General features: G+C 39.4%; 2 protein-coding genes across 3 annotated transcripts; both read right to left on the minus strand.

The window, feature by feature from the left end:
* Positions 1-5,039: 5,039 nt before the first annotated feature.
* Positions 5,040-13,009, minus strand: hbp1 (HMG-box transcription factor 1). Of its 2 annotated transcripts, none has more exons than XM_004567742.3 (11): positions 12,925-13,009; positions 11,382-11,545; positions 11,113-11,290; positions 10,656-10,776; positions 10,410-10,524; positions 9,862-9,980; positions 8,859-9,015; positions 8,568-8,712; positions 8,088-8,375; positions 6,085-6,226; positions 5,040-5,945 (listed from the first exon to the last, which is right to left on the minus strand). In XM_004567742.3, the coding sequence occupies exons 2-11, from the start codon at positions 11,518-11,520 to the stop codon at positions 5,928-5,930; spliced, it is 1,422 nt and encodes a 473-aa protein (XP_004567799.1). In that variant the 5' UTR covers positions 11,521-11,545; positions 12,925-13,009; the 3' UTR covers positions 5,040-5,927. The 2 variants fall into 2 exon arrangements, with proteins under 2 accessions (XP_004567799.1, XP_076742048.1); XM_076885933.1 differs by having other exon boundaries at positions 12,910-12,928.
* A 349-nt stretch (positions 13,010-13,358) lies between these two features.
* On the minus strand, positions 13,359-20,255 carry prkar2b (protein kinase cAMP-dependent type II regulatory subunit beta). Its single transcript, XM_004567743.5, has 11 exons — positions 19,674-20,255; positions 18,592-18,627; positions 17,485-17,537; positions 17,313-17,396; positions 16,959-17,065; positions 16,661-16,814; positions 15,384-15,485; positions 15,220-15,294; positions 15,046-15,114; positions 14,819-14,954; positions 13,359-14,676 (listed from the first exon to the last, which is right to left on the minus strand). Exons 1-11 carry the CDS (start codon positions 19,936-19,938, stop codon positions 14,543-14,545), a joined length of 1,215 nt encoding a protein of 404 aa, XP_004567800.1. The 5' UTR covers positions 19,939-20,255; the 3' UTR covers positions 13,359-14,542.
* Between the last annotated feature and the right edge of the window lie 263 nt (positions 20,256-20,518).

The following is a 20,518-nucleotide window of genomic DNA, read 5'->3' on the forward strand; positions in this document are numbered from 1 at the left end:
TAGAGCGCCGAAACACAAGGGACAGCGCAATAGGCAGGCAGAAATGTGGGCAGTGTTAAAGGACAAAAGAATGGTAGTACGGCAGGTCATAGAATATTATTAGAGAAGGAAGGACACACAAAGAGGCGCAGAAGTGGTGTCCTTGAATGCCAATTATGTGCTTGTATATGAAAATTAATTGAATACATTAACAAATGAAAGTTCACTCTGTAAGTACATGTGTTTTCTATGTGGTGCAAAAACTGAGTATTTTAGAGCTAGGACCAATATATTGCCCAAGATTTTCTTTTGGTTACTAAATCAGATATAAATGTTCAACTGCTCATTATTGCAAATATCCAATTAGCCAATCACATCTCACAACCAGCTCTAGTGTTTACAGAAAATGGTCCAAAAAAGGGAGTAAAATCTCCAGTGAAAGACAGGTCTCTGGGTGAACATGTCTGGTTGATGACCTGATAGGAAAAGACCTATAACTGAAAAAAACGATTACTCAAACTAAACTAAACAACCAAGGTATGCGGAAGAGCATCTGTGAACACACACCACGATAAACATCGAAGCAGAAGACCACACAGGTACACTGCTGTGAGCTAAGAACAGGAAACAGACTACAATTCCCATGGTTTTACTACAACTCAGCAACAGAAGAGGCCTTCCAGCTGTTCTGTTTTTCAGCTGTAATAGCTAATTCTATCAGTTCAATTCAGTTTTATTTACAGAGGCTTATATCACGGCTGTGTGTGTCGAGATGGGCCAAAATCTCTGAGGAATGTTTGAGACTTTAAATAGTAAAAACACTCAAATATCTTTTAAATCGATGTTTTCTTTCAACTGCATTAGGATTGATTTTAAAAGTCCAAGCTGTCTTATAATTTAATTATATACACTTAAATCTATAGATCAAGTTCCAAATCTCTGACATGAATAAAAATGATTAGTGTTGTTGCGATTTGGCACTACATGAATTGAATCGAACTGAGTAGTGCGCAGGATAGTGGATTTCTTGGTTTTTATACCATACGTGAATTCTAGGGTGCATGTCTTTGTGGCATGCACTTTCCCACCAGACAGATCTCCTGCTACATGCTGCCACTGCATCAAAAGGCGTCCCCTGAATCATCGTTAACCTCGGCGAGCAGAGATTTCGTGATGATAGGTGTCGGTCCTTCCCACACAGCACTGATGGAAAGGACCAACACCTTCTTCTTCCAGCGGTCAATTTTAAATCACAGGGGGTGACTGCGTTTCTGCTTGAGTAAGGCAAAAGTGGCAAGTTAACAGTCGCTATTCTTTTCTGGACTCTTTGCAGGTAGAACAAAAGCAAAGTGACAAATATCTTTTAGGGTCGGTGCTGAGCTTATCCATCACTTTGGTAGCAGAGCTGTCAAAAATCGGAGTGTTCGGCAGCCAAATTGGGATTTATGTTTTGTATTTTAGGGCAACTAAAAGAAATAAAAGTACTGACTTTTCTCTGACGCAACTAAAGTGTAGGTTTTTTTGTCTATTTCTAGTATCAGTTAAATAAAAAAGAAAAACACAGCAATGTGTTTTTCAGCAATGTGAAATTGGTAATATTAAAGTGCTTTTCAGTAGACTTAACACGGCTGAAAAAAGATGCAGGGGCATCTCACTCTTCCAAACCTTTTATTTAATATGCATCAACTCCTAATGAGAAGTTTGTGCATATTAGATAAAGATCACGAGCTCGTCTTTTTCTTAAATCCCAACCTTTAACTGTTTTTTATGTTCTCCGAGTCAGACTGTTGCGAGTGATAGCTTTGCATTTTAAAGCAGCATTTAAAATTATTCACTGTGCAAGTAAAGTTCAAGGAGAATTAAGCAACCAAGAAATTTTGTAGTAGGATGGGGGAAAAACACTCAGTGCAGCAATATATCCTATCACATTCTCTTGTGACATGTTATATACAAACTGTATGTTTTTGTAAATACATACAGACGTTCTAAAGAGAACTCTAGTCCCAATTTTAGTAATATCACCATAATGACCAACTGACTGTAAAGAAGAAACTCAAATAACAAGGGAAAACATTTCACTAAGCTAATTAAGCTGGCACATTATTGGAATTATACTTATTATTATTATTATTATTATTATTATTGGAATAACATTGATAATCCTTATACACACTGATGGAATGTAATGAATAAATCCACAAGTTTTGCTTTTTTTGGCCTTTGTAGTGTTGTGTTTATTTCTTGTATTGTACAAGTATCATGATGTAACCAAAATCAATCAAAAATTGAGTCTTGAAAATACATCATGAGATTTGGAGAATACTTGGTCACTTTGTTACAAATACCTTGTCAGTACCGAATTTGAGCCTTTTACCTTTTGCATAGTTTCAACAAGGTGCTGGAAACATTCCTCAGAGATTTCGGCCCATATTGACATATTGGCATCACACAGTTGCACATCCATGATAGAAATCCCCTGTTTCATCACATCAAAAAATGGGTACACTGTCATAAAGGGATGGGCATATTCAGCCACAATAAGCCTGTTTGGCTCTGGTATTTAAACAATCCAGCCTCAGTTTCCTGCTGTTAGCTGACTGGAGAGGTCTTCTGCTGTCTGTTGCCAATCTGCTTCGTGAATGGATGTGTTGTATATATTTAGAGATGTTCTTCTGCACACGGTCTCACTATTTTCCTGTGATCTCTCACATCAACCAGGCATTTTCTGTTGCTCACTAGATGTTTTCTCCTTTTCAGACCATTCTCTGAAAACATTTGAGATGGCTATGTGGGAAAATCCTGGTAGATCTAAACTTTCTGAAACACTCAGACTAGCACCAACCAACAGCCATGCCATGTTCAAAGTCACTTAAACCCAATTTCTTTCCTGTTCTGATGCTCAGTTTGATCTTCAGAAAGTTGTGCCTAAAAGCATCGAGCTGCAGTCATGCGACTGGCTGATTAGACGTTTGCCTTGAGGAGGAGTTGAATGTGTGCGCCTCACAAACTGGCCAGTGAGTGTATCGTGATAGTATCGTATCTTGTGCTCCCTTAATTCAAACATCTATCAAACAGACATGATTGTGTGGACTGGTGGGGAATAAGTGGACCTAGATTGCCTAAAAAGCACCCTTTTGTAGCTCACTTAAGTGACACATACGTCTTTCCCGTCACTACTGACAACCCAGTGAGCCTGCAAACATGTTCAGCTCTCTTCAGATGCCAAGGCAAAAGTGAGCTGCTGCTGATGGCTGTAAAGACTTGCCTTTTTACAAGTCATCTCCTTTTTTTTCCCTAAATCGTCAAAGCATCTCACACTGCGACATGTGACAAATAGGCCTCTTGCATGCATTCAGCAATCTACTCACATAATATCACACAATGTTTGTCCCACAGAGCTTCTTTTTTGTGCTTTACCAGATTTTAAAATGTGTAATGCTTAGTGTGTGTTAGTGGGGGGGGGGGGGGGGGGGGGGGGGGGAGGCAGCCATGTATCCATAAGAAAAATGTCATTAACACATTACTGCCAAACACTTTGCTCTTACAAAGACACCAAGAGTCTGCTATCTCTCAGTGAATTACTAAAGCTAATTGCCCCTAATTAGAAAGCCTTGATTAAGGTGCAGCTTTTGATTCAGGAGGAAGCCAGCAGTGATGATCCTCTGAGTTTCTCGCCATTCTAATTTTTCATTTTAGTATTCGTCATTTCTTCCTGCAAAAATAAAGGGGCTTTATGCATGAAGGCAAGTCATTTGTCCATGATTGCAATTTTTCTGGATGGCTGTGTGGATTGCAACTCAGCGACCTCTCACATGAATTGTCTCTATCTTTATTCGTTTTCTAGAAAAATCATCCAAGATGGCATTTTTGTACGATTTTTTTAAGGGTTTCCATCCTTTTGTTAAACGTGAGAGCAGCAGACCTTTAAAATCCAAATGTGAGAGGACACAGCTTATGGGTTTTTACTGTTAGGTGTCAGGTTTGCTCACTGTCCACACCTTAATGTTCATAAATAAGACACCACAGCCGTTTCTGTGTTATCCTTATGGCAGTGATACATTGTTTTAATTTACAGAGCAGTGACAAGATTTGAAAAATGCTTTTAATTTTCCACCACAATTATGACATTCTTTAATTCTCCTTTCAGACGTACAGCAGCGTTCAGCCAGAAGCACGTCAGACTCAACTTTTCATTCCCCTCAAAACACCATAAAGTATTAAACATCGACTATTTTAGAGCAGTCTGCTATGGATATGCTATAATTAGATTCCTATGCTTGAAAGGCCTGCAGGGTGTTGATCATTGTTATTTTATGAGGCATGTTTTTCTCGCCAGTTTTAAAATTACCATTTTGTGCTAGCAGCCAAACAGGGACCCACAAAAATTTTTATAAGCATAAAAATGCTTTTATTTGAGCACCAATCACCCGAGGACTATATTACTCTTTTATTGTTTAATTACAGTAAGGAGAAAGGAAAATCATTTTCTTTCTGTTTTTCATGCTGAAGCATCATTTTGTAAAATTCACACATGCTTTTATACATGTTCCCTTTATGATGACCTAGAAATCAGGGTATTTTTTATAAAGAGAAGATTGACATGGAAGAATCAAAAAGCAACTGTCTCTTTACAAAAACTGGGTGATTGCACCCTCTGGTGGTAACCATACATATATATATGTAACGCCTAAAATGATTGCTTAGATTAGACAGACAGACAGACAAACGGGCGCATGCCAAGGTCAGATTCCACTGAGCATAAGATTCAGCTAAAACCTTTAACGCTGCTGTCATTCAGCACAAGAATGAATTCGGCACACTTCCAACTTTGTACATGGTGGCTTTGGTGTGGTAGACAAACAAAAGATTAAACTGCATTAACCTGTGATGAAACTGTCAGTCTTTCCCAGTTGGACTTTCAGCTCAGTGAATATTAAGAGCTTTTAAAACTTGCTCATGTAGGAAACTGATAATTACTCAAAGGATTACCAGAACAAGCTATAAACACGTCAAAATATATTCACACTTAAAGCCAATCACCAAAGAAACACACAGCTGGAGAGAATTTTAAAAAATTATTTATAATATGATACAAGGATATTTTGTGCAAGAGGTTGTTGGTGCTGTAAAACCTGTACATTATGAACAAAAGCATTTAAAACTTAAGAGAAACCTGAAAGCAGAGCATGGCTGCTGGGCCACGATTGTGTCAAATGGCTAACTGTCAAGAGACGAGCTGTATTATACAGTTTCCCCCTGTATACAATGGCTGTATAGGATTAGATTACATATTTATATAAAGTGCAGAAGAAATAAACACTTACAGTGAAAGCCTGAAGTGCTTTATGACTGAGTATAAACCCACCACCGCATGCGGAAAGCCCTGTCATCATGTGACCGGGTGGTCGGGCAAAAACGACCTAAAGACTTGCAGGGCAGTAATCACAAACTGTTCGCCATAGTTCAGCGGCAGAATATGCTGTATACTGTAATACAAAATGTTTTAATAGATTATCTATCTGTGCAATATACTGAATATTAAAAATATCACTATGAACAGGTTTGAAAAAGTTATCTGAAATTCCCCCTTTTGTCTTTTTTTTTTTTTTTGACTGAAGCATAGCACCACAGGCTCTCATGTTTTCCCACCACTAGATATGAAATAACCTGAAATTCATTCCTATTTCAGAGGAATAAGACCATTTTTGACATTAAAGATATAAGAAAATATATGCACTGTTAGTGACTAGATTAAATGCTTTGTATATATATCTCATAACTCTGTTTTGTCACTATAATGTTTCATGGTTATAAAAAGCAAGTGAATTCAGCATCACAGTCGAGTCTCAAGAATACAGGAGAGCAAAGAGGCATCAAGCGGTCCATCAGACTCTGTCCAGCACCTCTCCATGCCAAAACAACAGCAGCCAGGGATGTGGGTAGATTATCTAGGTCTGCTGGGAACCCTGTGCAAAGACAACAGGAGTTGTAGATACACAGCAGACTGGACCCATGTTTAAAACCATAAAAATGCAATGTCAGTGTGCAATGTGGAATCGGTTGTGAAATAGAAATCGGTGCGTGATATCTGATTTTGGTCCTTACCGAGTTGGTTCTTTTACGTTTCCAACAGTCTGGATTGAGCCTTTTCTGCTCTTCGGCCAGGGCCTTGGCCTCCATGGTGTACATCCTCCTCTCCTCGTTCTTCATCTTCTTCCACTTGTCACCCAGAATGACACTAATGGCTCTGGAGCGAAAGGTTAGAGACAAATCGAGATTCAGTTTTTCAGATTTTTGACATGCCAGAATGTGTCTTTGTTTTCCTTTTAACACCGTCCCGTTTGCTCCTTCTGTCCAGGATATAGAAAAAGCGGCCCGCATACGTTTGATTAAGAAGTGAAACTAAATGTCTTTAGAAAAAAAATGTAATTTAATTTAATCTAAACACTGTCAGCTGTCAGTGCTAAATCTGTGACAGAGTTTTAGAGTGGAACCCCAAGGTGTAGATTAGCCTCATCTACATCTAATGTTTCATGTCCACTCTAACTTTTGACCTAAGAAAATAAAAACAGCTACACTTGGTTTTACTATTGCTTTTTTAACAATTAAAGCTGGTAAGCCATCTGTGGGTGGAGAATAAAGCCTTAATTATAATGTGCTGGGAGACGTGTGTCTTCATACAGGGTTTGGGTTCCTAAATGAGAATAGAGTTTTAGTCCTTCTGGTTTTCTACGACTCGTTTACAGCTTGTCTACATATCAGAAATTCTAACCCACCACTGAATGAACAGCTTCTCTATCAGAAGCATGACCCACAGTGGCTCTGCTGTTTTGTTTTGTTTTTTTGTTTGTTTGTTTTGGGGGGAAAGTTTGGGTTTCTTGGAGTGTTATTTTATCCTTGCTGTCAGGGCTACGGTGGCCAATAAGGAATTATCTTTGTGTTCAACTACAAGGCAACCTCTAACACAAGTTGGCGTGGGAAGGGAGACACAAAGCGACCATAAAGCTGTGGGCATTTTGAATCATGTGAAACTGTTCCACATGTTCCTTCATTGACCTGGGGTCACAATAACCCATTTGGCAAACAGGTCAAAGGGATACATTTTGATCCAAGGTCACAGAAAAATTCAAACTAAAGGTCTGATAAAAATTAAATAATTAAAAACATCTAACCAAAGAACATCTAACCATGACAGGGGGTTGGTTTATCAAGTCACTTAATGCTCACCTATGACTCATTCAAGCATTTAAAAAAAAAACATTTTTTTTTTAAAAATCCATCTTGAGCAAATCTGAAAGTCATGTCCCTGAAAAAAGTGCATCAAAGCTCTGGCTGTTAAGTTAATCCATCTATTGCTCAATGAAACTTCATCAGAAGTTATCTCAATTGCACTCAAGAGTCCATTATTAAGGAAGGGAAACAAGGAGGAAAGGCTGAGGTATGCCAAATCAGAAGTAGAAGTAAAGTGAAAATCAGTGAGAACAGGTCTGATGGATCCAAATGTAAAAGTTCAGGTTCAAATCATCGTCAATATGCACAGAGGAGGTAAAACGTAGAGTGTCTACAGCCACCTGTAAAGTATGGTGGAGGCTCTGTCATGGTTTGGTGCTGCATTTTAGCCAGTGCTATTGGAGATCTTGTCAAAACTGATAAAATTATGAAAGGTAATGACAGATTTTGATCACAATAGAACACGAACAGTCATGGTTTGGGCTCCCCAGAGCTCTGACCTCAACATTGTTGAAGCAGTGTGTGATCATCTTGAAAGAAAACAAAACAAAAGAAAACATGCAACATCCAAAAAAAGAAGCCTGGAGAACTATTCCTAAAGAAATGACCCAAAAAAAAAAGAGTTCAGTCTGTATTGAAAAATAAAGATGTTGATACCAAATATTGGCTTTCAGCCTTGTTAGAATTGTACAGACGGAGTCTTTGCCTTACATAATCTATATATTTCCAACTATGTTTGCACGTTTCATGAAATTATTGCACTTTTTTCATATTTTCCTAGCAAAATATAGAAAAATTAGTGGTGGCACAAGACTTATGCACAGTGCTGTAACTGGGAATATCTGTAAGTATATTGTATTTCAGTGACATTTGCACACCTGTTGTCCTTTCCAGGATACATCTGTGTGTACTCCACCCTGTACTTCTTGGCAAAGAGCATGAAGGCATTCATTGGCCGCTTGCATTTCGTAGGTGTGGCACCACTGGCTATCCCTGAGTTGTGGCTCCTGTTCGATTTGCTACTGGAGGAGTGAGGGGAGCTGGAGCGCTCGAGTTTATCACAGTCTGGACTGACAGCACCCCCACTGGACAAGGAGGCCCTCCGTTGACGAGCCATGCTGCTCAGAACATACACCGCTGAGGAATCTAGTGGGGTAAAGTCATAGCTGCAGGAGACAGAAAGGAAGGATTCAATTAACCAATCAATAACCAGAACCTTCTTCTGGTGTGTGGAACAAACAGTATTTCTAAACAGCCAGGTTTCATGTGAAAATATTTACAACTACTTTGACTTATCATGTATCCAAGTGAATGTGAAACGACTGCAAAAAAATTACATGACCATCTAAAGAGCATACCTTCTGAAAGTGTCAAAGACGACTGAGTCATCACAGTTAATGGCATCTGGGTGGTTTGGCGGCAGGCACACATCACCCAGCTGCATCTCATAGCAAGGGATCCCATGGTGCACCACAGTAAGACTTGGATAAAAGGAAGACCACCCTGAAACAGGATATTATATATTAGTTTGATCCTAAAGGTGTTTACTGAAATGCAAAAACTAAATAGATTGGATTCAGCAAATTGTTTAAGTGGAAGATTCTAACAGCAAAGATCAATTTAAAAGGAAAGAACATGTGTTTTTGTACCTTTGTTTTTGACAAAAAAGGGGTGATCCAATCGGCATTCAGCTGTTAGCAGGCCTTCATCTTGTGAGCCCGGGTCAAAGGTCAGTTTCAGAACTGCCTGCCCAAAGGATAATGTCTCCTCGTGGTTCACCAGTTTAAGCCCATCAGAGCCATATCTCTGTAAAGGAAACATAAATGCAGATAAGAAATGTTTCTATTAACTGGAAAAACGTGCATGACAAATTCACTACCAGAGAAGAATTAGTGTAGATACAAATCAGTGTTCAACTGCTTAAAGACTCAGTATGCGAGACACCCACAGTGCTTAATGTAATAGACCACCTGTGATTACATTTTTTTTTTTTTAATTAAAAAAAAATTTAAAAACCAAATATTTTTAGAAATCTGTCAAAAACTAAAAATAACTGAATTCATGTTTTTATACCCAAACTTCAGCCACCACTGGAGAATTTAGAAATTACTCAAGCGTAATATTTGACCACTAAAGCTCATTTTTCTGTTCGGGAATGCAGTTAAATTTATTTTAATTAACAAATAATAATTTGCTTTAATATTATTAATATTTATTTATTATTTATTTATTTTGCAAAACCGGAAATTTGAAAATTTGTGGAGTAAAGACACTAAATTGATTAAACAGTTTGTACACAGTGGTGGATCGACCATTACAGAAACATAAAAGATCATTTTAGTTATTACCAATACTGTTAATTTAGGACAGCTGTGGCATAAACCTTACTTGGGTGATAGTCTAATAAATTAGTTAATTACTTTACACCAACACACACATATATATATATATATAAAAACGACCATTGCTGCAAATCATTTGAGACTCATTTGTGCACACAGTTACTCAAATTTACTGTCAGTCACTTTCTATAAAGTACAAAGTAAACTACATATTATAAAGCACCTTATACAAGTGTCCACAATGATTTACTCATCTAGTCAGACTATCAGAATTTTTAAGACATACTAAAGGCACCATACGTTGCCATACCTTGAAAGAGGATGAGGATGGAGGCATGCTTTCATCATCTGAGTCATCATCCGAATCCCCGAGTTCATCAGCTTCCTGCCACTCCACATTTGGACCTCGATGGAAGCGCAGACGAGTCCCTGAATAGCAACAGAACAATGAAGCATGACAAATTAGCATAAGTGTGCTGATGTTGCAGAGAGGATGCTAGAAACTGGATGCAATGCTGCTGTTTGGACACCAGAGGTAAGAACTGGTCTTCTTTGCAATTTGTGCTAATCCTAGTGGAAGAAAATGTTAACAAAATCATCCTGAATGAATCTCTAGTTGTCCTCAGCACATTTTGAAGGATTTTCCTGCCTTCATCAAGTGATGACATTTGAAAAAAAAAGTGAATTTTGCATTCATGTTTAAATATCAAGCAAACACTATGAGGAATTTTCAAGACAATTGTTTCAAGTACTTCAAACGTTCACCATTAACTCCAACATGTGTGACTGAATTGACTTCTAGGTGTGTGTGTGTATGCACTGACGGATGCATATGGTCATGTATTCTTATTTATGCACCTTTTAGGAAACAATGCCAGGCTGTGGAGGGCCAAGAGTGAGACCATGCCATGTCTTCATCATCAGAAAACGATGATGACATTGAGAAAACCCCAGACTCTGATTCACTGCTGGCCTGTTTTTGATAATTAAGAAAGACAAATTACAATCATACCAGCATTGAGACAGGTTGAAAATCCATGCTGAGTCTGTCAGAATGAATGATTATCAGGTTTTTGAGTGAGAATGTTAGAAATGAAAGGTTACCCTGACACGCCTGCGCTCCCTGAGGTGGCCTCTGGACGGGTTGGGTGCACTACTGGCTAACGGGGGCCGGGCATAGGAATGTAAACTATTGCTGTTGCCAAAGATGTGAACTGGAGATGATCTGAAAAACAGTGACAATGTCACAAACATCAGTAGTTAGTTTGTTACGCAAGTAGATATATTTGTCACACACTCAAATGCACTTATATGCAGCTTTATGTGATTCTTTTGTAATTAAAACAGATTTTGCTCAGTCTTGGTCATAATGTTGCATGTCCCAACTGCAGTTAAAAATCTGCACAATTTTAGGGGCTATTTTTGCTGTTGTTCTGCTAAACTGCTACTCTTAATCTTGTGAAATTACCCCCAGGTGTACTGGGGTGTACTGTTACTACATGTGTAAAGGCGTCTCTGTGTTTACATCACACATGCAGGCATTCCTTAAACATCTACAAACCTTTTGTGTGGGGCGTCCTTCAGTAGAGGGCTCTGAGGACTGGTGGCTATGTTGGCCAACTCGGCAAGCCAGTTGGTGCTAGGAGAGCAGCTGAGCTCCTGGTGAGACACTGCTCCAACTTGAAATAACCTCGGAGACCTCTGGTCCTCCTCCACCTCCTGCAGCTCTGGCATGTCGTCTAAGGAGATAATTCAGTACTTTTCATACGCATATCTGAAGGGTTCGGTTTGCTTAACTGCAGACTGCACATTCTTTTTGGCTAGTTTTACCATACTCCATGTGGCACCCAGGAGGGGAAGGCAGGTCCTCATTACACTTGAGCGGATCGAACGACTCGTCCATTTTCAAGATGTTCGGTTTCCTCTCTTTCAAAATAAAAAACGGGCTACTGTCCAGCTTACTCAGCATCCATCGTCATACTCTGACACATCATCTGGTTTTGGGCAAAACCAAAAGACAAAGTTAGAGCTAAAATGGAGCTACTGCTGTCATCTGAATCAGGGCTGTGCAATAACCAGTTGCACTTGAAGCCCTTGAGGCAACTGTTGTTGTAATTTTGTACTATATATAAATATATAAATAAAAATTGAGCTCCGTTGAATTGAAATATGAACTAAATCAAAATAAAGTCTTTGCAGTTATAAAGTTGTATGTATGTCTGCGTTTGTTTGTTTTTTTATGGTAATATGGTTTGAAAGAATAATCAACTGAAAGAAAAACACGACTATAACACCCATGAGCTATCAAAGATCATCACCACAGCAAAACAAAAACACCACAGTTAGTACTGAATCATTGCATATCACGTATGACATCAATATTACGGAAAAGGCACAAAGCCTTTGGGAACTCCTTTGTCTCTGAATCGACACAGCAAACCTCTGTGAATAGTCATGTGACTCCCTGCGTGGAGGCCTTGTTTATAAACTTAAAAGGGTTTGACGCATGCGTACCAGAGCTCATTCATTCATAACTGCGCAGCGAAAGCGAAAAATACCAGAAATTCGTCTTAAAAAGTGTCTTACCGACGGTGGAAAACATCGATTTTGAAAACAAAAGTATGTGAGTGTCAATGACAAAGTAAAATATATCATTCTTATTGGGAATTTATATTGTGTTAATCGACAAACAATGTATGGAAAATCGTTAAAATATAAAGGTGACCGTGACTTCCTGAATTTAACACATTTAAATGAAAAACTGACGAACACTAACGGTCTGCCAACCGATCAAAGGCCGCAGGTTCGGAGACACCGTTGTTTCGACTTCGTAAGCAAGGATACACGAACAACATAATACCGTTCAGAAAACGCTTCAACAGTCTTATATTGTCGAAAAAGACGGTTGGGGACTCGGCCTGCTCTTTTTCCAACATTTAAATGCAGCAGTACTTTCCTTCGCTCAAACCTCGAAGCTCTGGGGTCTAACACTGTAAACAAAAGAATGTCAACAAGTTGAGGCATGACGCAACATCTTTGCCCCGTTCAAAATGAATGACACGAAAACCTATAGAAGCATTTTGACGGCATTTTCACACTATTCAAAGCATATTCTACTAATTTGAAGACTTGTTTTAATACAAACAACTGCTGTCGGATGGGTTTCTTGCAACAAAAACAACGAGCGTCACAACGGAGAAAAAAAAAAGCCCCACTGTCGATCTCAATCTTTTAGTCGACGTCAAATTAACGCGTGACAACCTCGCTTAAACATTATACAATAATTGCAAAGACACGAGTCTCACGTGGACCGAGTTAAAAATTACTTTCAACCGTTTATTTCTTCGAAAAAACTCACCAACTTCCCACTTACCAGAGCTGTCGACATCAAGTAACTCTGTGGCATTCACTCGAGGGGAGGGATTGAATGGCTCCAGAGGAAGCTCCCCATTGGTGCGTAACAACGTCAACAAGACGAATTCGGATATTCTATTGGTTGATATGTTTGAGAAAAATAGGAGAGGTGTCCCCTAGTTTGTTGTTTATCCTCTCATTGGATAAAAGTACACGCCTGTTACTAGCCAGTAACAGCTGATTGGCAATAAAAGGAACAATACATGACTATTTTTTATCTGCAGTGTTGCAGTTACAGCAAGAATCACATGGACACATCGTTTTAAAGATTAAATTCTCTTTTTCGTAACGAAATAATCTCGTAGAAGATATGGGGACTGCCATGAAGAATGAGTGGGTCAGTAAGAAACTGACTCTTTCATTCTTTTAACAAATACTAACCGGAAGCACAAATACAAAAAAAAAAAATCTTTATTGACATGAAAAGTGAAACATACAGTACTTTTAGCCAGTATTGTGGGTATGCCTTCAAAAATGACCAGTCCTACGGGGAAGGGTGGGGGATAAAATCTGCATGTTTAACCAGTTAAACCATGTAAGCTGCAGACAAAATACAGAAGACCTCAGTTACTTTAAAAAGAGAGAAGTAGTAAGAGAGAGGACCCACTTTAGATTCCTGTTGAGCGTAAAACTGTAGAAGTTGTTGGCAGAGGTAGACAGCAAATATGGATGTCATAATAATGTATGTTTCACCTATGCAAAAACAGTATTACCTAAATTTTACATTGAAACACAGAAAAATGAGTTGCCTTAAGATGTTGCCTGTAATGACTACTGTCTTGTTGGGCAACTTATGAAGTTTAAAGTGGGCCTATTATAATAACAGTAAATACTCCGTTTTAAAATTATACAGCAATGTGTTGTGTGTTGTTACAAAACTATCAGCTATTTCTCTGAACTTTGCTTTTTTGAAAAAAGAAAGAGCATAGTACTCAGCTAACTGCCACAAACACTTAGCAACAGTGATACGTGGTTTATGAGCATGTATTCCAGGGACTCCATCTTATGCTAAACAGGAATGTATTTTTGTAGAAATTTTAGGATACTGCCAAGTTTTTTTGTTTTTTCATAATCAAAATGTCAAAGATTTTATCCTTTACAAACCGTTTACCCTTTCTCAGGTTTGGGCCCTTTTGTACATGTGACGTTTGCTCGCACTTATCCAGTAAGAAATCAGCTTTGGCTTTTGACTTTGACACGCAATGTTTAGAAATTTACAAACGATATATATAATGTTGTACGTGTGGCTATAACACTGTGGAGAAAATGTGAAAGTTAAAAAAAAAATGCTCAAATTACAAACAAGTAATGCACCCAACACCGACAAGTAAAATGCACACTTACATTTTTTTTTTTTTTTTGTAAGGTGAGTGTTGTGGAAAATGTAATTTAAACAAGCTTTAAGCAACTCTGCTTTGGCTTTACTTTTCAGCCATAACCTTCCGACAACGTGTGTTTTATATATCTGACGCTCAAATGGTTTATGTAGGTGGATATTCACATTTCTTGTAAGAAAATCTGTTTAAGTGGTTACAAGCCTTTTTCCATCCACCCATTTACAGTCCACTGCAGTCGCTTCATGCAGTCTGTTGCTCAATTTCAGGGCTACTTCCAAACAGGGTCACCAGCTGCTCCTCATAGTTAGCAATGTTTCTCTTCATGATGTCCATGCATGGGCCTAGCAATCTCTCAAAGGCTTGAACATCCATGACTGATAAAAAAGAAAACAGATACAGTCAGGACTTGGAGGTGAATTTGAAAAGGATGGTACAAAATAATATGTGTTTTACTGGGAGATGTGCATCTTTGGCGCGATATATGAACGAACGAGCACAAAACTGCACAAAATTTACCCAAGCATTTGACACTCCCCACAGCATAGGCAGATGCAGCTCTGGGTTTGTTTGTGACGAGAGCAAGCTCCCCAAAATACTGGCCCCTGGAGCATGTAGCGATGTCCACCTCCTCTTCTTCTTGGTCTGTTTTTGTCTAGCAGAGAAAAAGAAATGCGTACTCTAAGTTTCCAGAGATTTTTTTTTTTAATCAAAGGCTTGTCTAAAGGGTGGCGGTGCAAACTTACCCGACTTCTCTTCATAGTGATTCTAACCTGGCCAGATTCGACAATGTAGAAGCAATCCGCTAAATCACCCTATGACAAAAAGCAACACAGCAATTGCAAAGGAGCACAAAAACATGTAGAATTTTTTAAAAAAAAAAGTCCAATAAAAGCAGATTGTACGAAGACATTATTCACCTGAGCAATGATCTGCTGCGAGTCGCTGTACACCCTGGTGGATAGCACGTCAACTACCTTCATTCTCTCTGACACCTGTGCATGAAACATATTTGGTTTGCAAATGTTTTACTGTAAATATGTAGTACACTGTGTAAATGCTGGAGGACAATGTTAATCTTGACCTCTAAAGATGTAAGCAGGGGTAGAGTTTCAATGAATGCCTCATACAGCTTCCTCTTCTTGGCATTGTTTTTCACTATGATCCTCCTGAATGTCAGACGATCCTGAAACAGATTTAAAATAAGGCTTCATTAAACACAATTTCTGATGACACTGACCCTGGGGTTAGACAAAAACTAACAATTCACACATTATAAAATATTATTCATAATAGTGCTATACAGTAATAAAAATAATAATAAACATAATGATGAAAAATCCCCAACCAAGAAGTCCAGACTGATCTCATGTTGTGTTGTGTGCAGTGCCGACGTGGGACAGTTTCCAAATTCGTTATACTATTGCACCAGGTATGACTGTGCAATGACAATAAAGAGTTATCTTATCTATCTTATCAAATAGCTCACATAAAACAATAGTGTGCACTTATAGTTTGAATTTAAGAAAAGAAAAGAAACAGCACCATCCATGTGTCATTATGTGAATGAAATGAATGAAAGGACACCAAGCCTGAACACAAAGAAAGGAAAAATATCACAGACAGCATGGTCAACAAAGCTTGCAGTAACATACTGTGCTGCAGGAAACATATGTGACTGCAGAGGGCGCCCTATAGCTGACAAACCTTTTTCCCCTCACCCAAAGGCGCAAGCAAGGCTGGAACCTCATGGTTTAAAGGTTGCTAAAGTTGGACCCACTTCAAGTTCATATCCTATCGCTTGTTTACAAAATGAACAAGGGCCATAAATAAATTTTCGACTGTTTGACTGGATGCATTTTTTAGCAGCACTCTTCCTCCTTGACCTAAACCAATTGGTGGTCAAAAGGGGCTTCCTGTTTGAGATTAGAGACTCAAATAAAAACAACCTACAAGTCCTCAGGTGAGCACAGGACATGGCAGCAACCTACCCAGCTGCACTGAGAGGACTTAACTGAGACGTTACCCGCAGTTCAGCGATGGCTCTCATAGTCACTAATAAACAGCAGCTTCTCAGAAACAAGTCAGACTGCGACTGGATACTTAACTGGATGTTTTGCCAGTTTTCCTTAAGTAAAATAGCATCCATGCTGAAATGTAACAATAAAACGAACAGAGCCTGGAGGTAAAACAGCTGCTTTCGCCTTAATTTGTGTTCACCTAATGATGGTTTCCACACCGTCGCAGATAAACTCCCTGCTTACTTAAATCATGACAGCTGACAGCACAGCATGCTATAAAAACCCGATTAAGGATCCAACTGTGCCATTGCAGTGGGGTGCGGTGTAATGGTTTACTCACTAGGCACCAAAGGGCTCCAGGTGAAGTGGCGATTATTGTGGCCGCCCTGGGGGTGTTGTACATCAGCGCCAGTTCTCCAAAGCTGCCTCGGTTGTCATAGCAGCCCACCAACTTTTCCGTGCCATCAACCTTCACGAAAATGTTAAACGTGCCACTGAATGGAAAGGCAGCGGGGAAAAAATATCTTCAGTTAGCACAAAACAATGATTTCAGCAATTATTTAGCAACTGTGTTCACTTTTTCAAGTTAAATAACCAACTATGATGCGATTTGAAATTCACGAGCAAGTTAAACCCACCTTTCGATAACGTAGAAGTTGTCCCCGTCATCATCTTGATCAATGATATGTTCCCCTTCCGTGCAGAACTTCTCGAACATGGCATCCAGCACCTGAGACATCTCTTCCTGTCATGGGGGCGGGGACAGCAGTCAGACAGTGAAAGAATCATGCAGAATGCACTCAGAGTTTGTTTTCGAGTTTCCAAAACAAATAAATAAATAACTATCTCTAAAAAAAATTAGGCACGGTGTACTGGGCATGCAGCAAAAAAAAAAGAAGAAATTTACTGGCCTTGGGCCATGTTTCCCTTTGTTTAATTTAGGATATGGCAGGGCACAAACCAGAGAAGAGCTTATGGAATAATCCACTCACTGGATCCAAATTCTTGAACAGAAGAATGTCCCTACATGCTTCCTGTAGTCTCTGTCTCTGCTCGTCAGTTTTGGGGTGAGTGACCTAAAACAGATCACGAATCACACTTATAACCTCTGAACAGTTAAACCAGTTGTGTAAAAACAATAATCACTGGATGGATGCAGTTTACCCTTGGCTCTTTATCCTCATCATCTTCATCAGGATTGAATGCTTCAGCACACACTGCATGACACAAACACACGAATCACATTTACATTTCTCTTATTGATGGGCAGCAGCTATTTTGTCCATATAGTGTTTTCGACTCTGGGGCAGTTTTCTTGTTATTAGCGACAGTAGATGTTAAAGGTGTTTGTAAATAGAATTGTTAATTGATCCCTTATTAATTGCTTGTTTCTTCCCATCCGCGAATTATAACGCTGAAGTATACTAGCATCTCTAGGGTCTCTGAGAGCTCACTTCCAGTGGAACTGTCTACCAGGTCTTTATTTGAAAAAGTTTCACTTTTTCTTTAAATGAACTTTTAGATGAATAACGACACCTTACATAACATCTGAAAAACAAATGTTCATCTTCAGGTGGCCCACGGCACAGACTTCATCCCAGTCAAACAAAAAAGGCAAATTCCAGGGATGATTCAGGACCAGTTCAGGCAATAAATCTTTCAATAAAAACAACTTTTCTCATCTTGAGTACAGGAATATGCGGTGATGGATGACAGCACTCTTACCACATTTCCTTCCTATATGTTAACAGAAAGATGGGGTAGTGGTATAAAAAACTTTCAACTTGACACAGGCTAACGTGGAATATGGTAAGTGACCAGCTTAATGTTAACTTAATTGAATCTGTTTTCATTTCATGTGCAAGATTTACGGTTTGCTAAGTAAAAGATGTTCGTTCCCCGTCTGAAGTGATAAGAGGTAAGGTAAATACCCAAGTTATTAATAAATAATTCTTTCCATTCAGAAAGGCAAACCAAGCAGCTATCCAAACACAACTAAGTTATGTGAAGCCGCAACTTTACTATTGCTACATTACTCACTGACGGGTTCGAGACAAAGTGGCTTCACAAGCTGTAACATATCAACACTATTACAATAAGTGGATGACGGTAACAAAAGACAGATGGAAAAATACTTAAGTATCACTTGTACTGAAGCCAATCTGACGCAGCCTCGCTAGTCATGTGTCACAGAAGGCTTTATTTAATGTTTTCAGCTCAGACACTGTCCAGAGTTTCCCTCCTTGACACAACAGGAAGATGGTAACTCACCTGATGCTCTTCGGATGAATCTGTTTATCACAGGGGCTGGAGAAAAGAAAAAGAAAGATATATATCTGTATTTTTTTTTTAAAGCATGTTAGATTTCACCATAAAAGATATCCATCCATCACAAACTGTTATTGCTAGTAAGGTTTGAGGCCGTTGTATTTCGTTATCTACAGCACAAGTGGAGCATTCTCATTAGGGTCTATATTCATCTGAGTAAAAACTGAATGGGGGACAGCTGCTTTGAAGTGGATTTTAGCCTTTGAATCAAATTTAAATGAGAAAAACAGTGCCAAGCTGCTACACAATAGGTCAGTATGAAATATACATTAGATAGGTCTCGTCCATTAATGGCCTGCCAGCCAGTGATGACTGGGGAATCTCATTGAAATATGGGAGGCATTAATGGTGGTTGGTTGGTTGGGGGGGCACAACAATGACCCAAAACACAGACGTTTAACAACTGCATGCGAGGCATTTCTCCTTATGTAACCATTGCAGCCAGTCTTGCAGAAGCCACCACTCATTGGGATGCTGTGTCAGAGCTCTGGGTTGCTTCTGGCTGCACCTCATTACACTCTGGCAGCAGTCACTGTGTTAAATACTTCAGGAAATGTAGGCCTGTCGACAGCACATTGTGTACTGCCTGCATCTATATAACAGCTAAAGCTATAGGCCTTTATATTTTACAAGCTTTGTCTTTTTTGGGGGGTACATATGAAGGGGAGGCCCACCGGGCCTGCACCTGAGACAGAAAACATTTAAACGGTCCAGATGTTTTTATCACTATCATAATTATTTATAAAGCAAAATAAGCCGCAGTGTGCAGGTGCTATTCTCTGAGCAGAAACGTGAAGAGCATAACACGTTCGTGAACCAGCATTGAGCCTCGGTGACCATATATGGCAAATGACAGAGCCGTTGTAAATGTATGGCGGCAGCATCAGCGCGCTCGATGTGGATTTTCATTCTCTCCCACGGCCATCCATCCATCCATACATGCTCACAATTCAAAGCAAAGCATCTCGAGTCAAGTTCAGCATCCCCCCATGACAGAAACACGCACGGTGAATGTGTTAGCCCACCTATGAATTCCTCGTCATCGTCGTCGTCCTCCTCTCCGTTTTCCGAATCGATCTGCATGGCTTCGTCAATGAAATTGACCGCTTTCCCAAGTCTCGGGGCCGAATTTTGGTCATTGCCAAATGAGGCCTCTTTGGTCTCGTTCTCCTTAAGCTGGGTGAAATACTGTAGCGCAAACTCGAGCAAGTCCCTGGGCTGATTCCTCAACACTTCCACGGTAAAGCTCTGTAACAGCTCCGTCAGTCCTTCAGGAATTTCTATACTCATTCCTGTTATCAGTCTATGGATGTGGACAAAACCGGTTTGCTGCGAATTTCAGTGATTCAAAAGCACCCAGATCAGGTTTTCTTCCCGTCGTGTTTTTTGGTTGGCTTTTTTTTTTTTAAAGATGCCGAAATCAGCAGACGGGTGTGTAGTCAGACCACCCGCTCAGCAAGCCCTCCACAGCGGATCCTCTCTTTTTCTTGAATGAAAATGGCTCTGGATTTTTGGTCCGAACATCTTCTGCTGCTTCTGGCTAGGAAACCCACGCATGTGACCCAGGAATCCATGGCAACCACCTATCCAGAGATTGCGTACGAGCAGCAGCGGCGCAGAAACTGCAGTCAGTCGCAAAATACAAATGATGGGAAAGAGAAGCCCTGGGGAAGGCTCTTTCAGTCATAGATCGATTTTTCACTAACAGAGATTAGATCAAATATCCTGCGGTCTGGCATGTATGTTTGCCGTGGTTGTTCGCTCATACTTACCCTAAACGATTAAAAATATGATTAAATAAGAAGGGCAACATCGCATATTATTTAAAAAGAAAAAACAACAACAGCAGCAGACATAGCAAGGATAAAGA

This window comes from Maylandia zebra, linkage group LG7 (genome assembly GCF_041146795.1).
Source record: "Maylandia zebra isolate NMK-2024a linkage group LG7, Mzebra_GT3a, whole genome shotgun sequence".
NCBI lineage: Eukaryota > Metazoa > Chordata > Actinopteri > Cichliformes > Cichlidae > Maylandia > Maylandia zebra.

Excerpts from the sequence above, each read along its gene's own strand:
- hbp1 (XM_004567742.3), bottom strand. The coding sequence starts at position 11,520 with ATGCTGAGTAAGCTGGACAGTAGCCCGTTTTTTATTTTGAAAGAGAGG. Across the intron at positions 10,525-10,655 it reads GGGAGCGCAGGCGTGTCAGG|GCCAGCAGTGAATCAGAGTC; the intron begins GTAACCTTTCAT and ends TATCAAAAACAG. Across the intron at positions 8,713-8,858 it reads CTTTTTTGTCAAAAACAAAG|GGTGGTCTTCCTTTTATCCA; the intron begins GTACAAAAACAC and ends ATCCTGTTTCAG.
- prkar2b (XM_004567743.5), bottom strand. The coding sequence starts at position 19,938 with ATGAGTATAGAAATTCCTGAAGGACTGACGGAGCTGTTACAGAGCTTT. Across the intron at positions 16,815-16,958 it reads AACTTCTACGTTATCGAAAG|TGGCACGTTTAACATTTTCG; the intron begins GTGGGTTTAACT and ends CTTTCCATTCAG. Across the intron at positions 15,486-16,660 it reads CTGGAGCCCTTTGGTGCCTA|GATCGTCTGACATTCAGGAG; the intron begins GTGAGTAAACCA and ends AATCTGTTTCAG.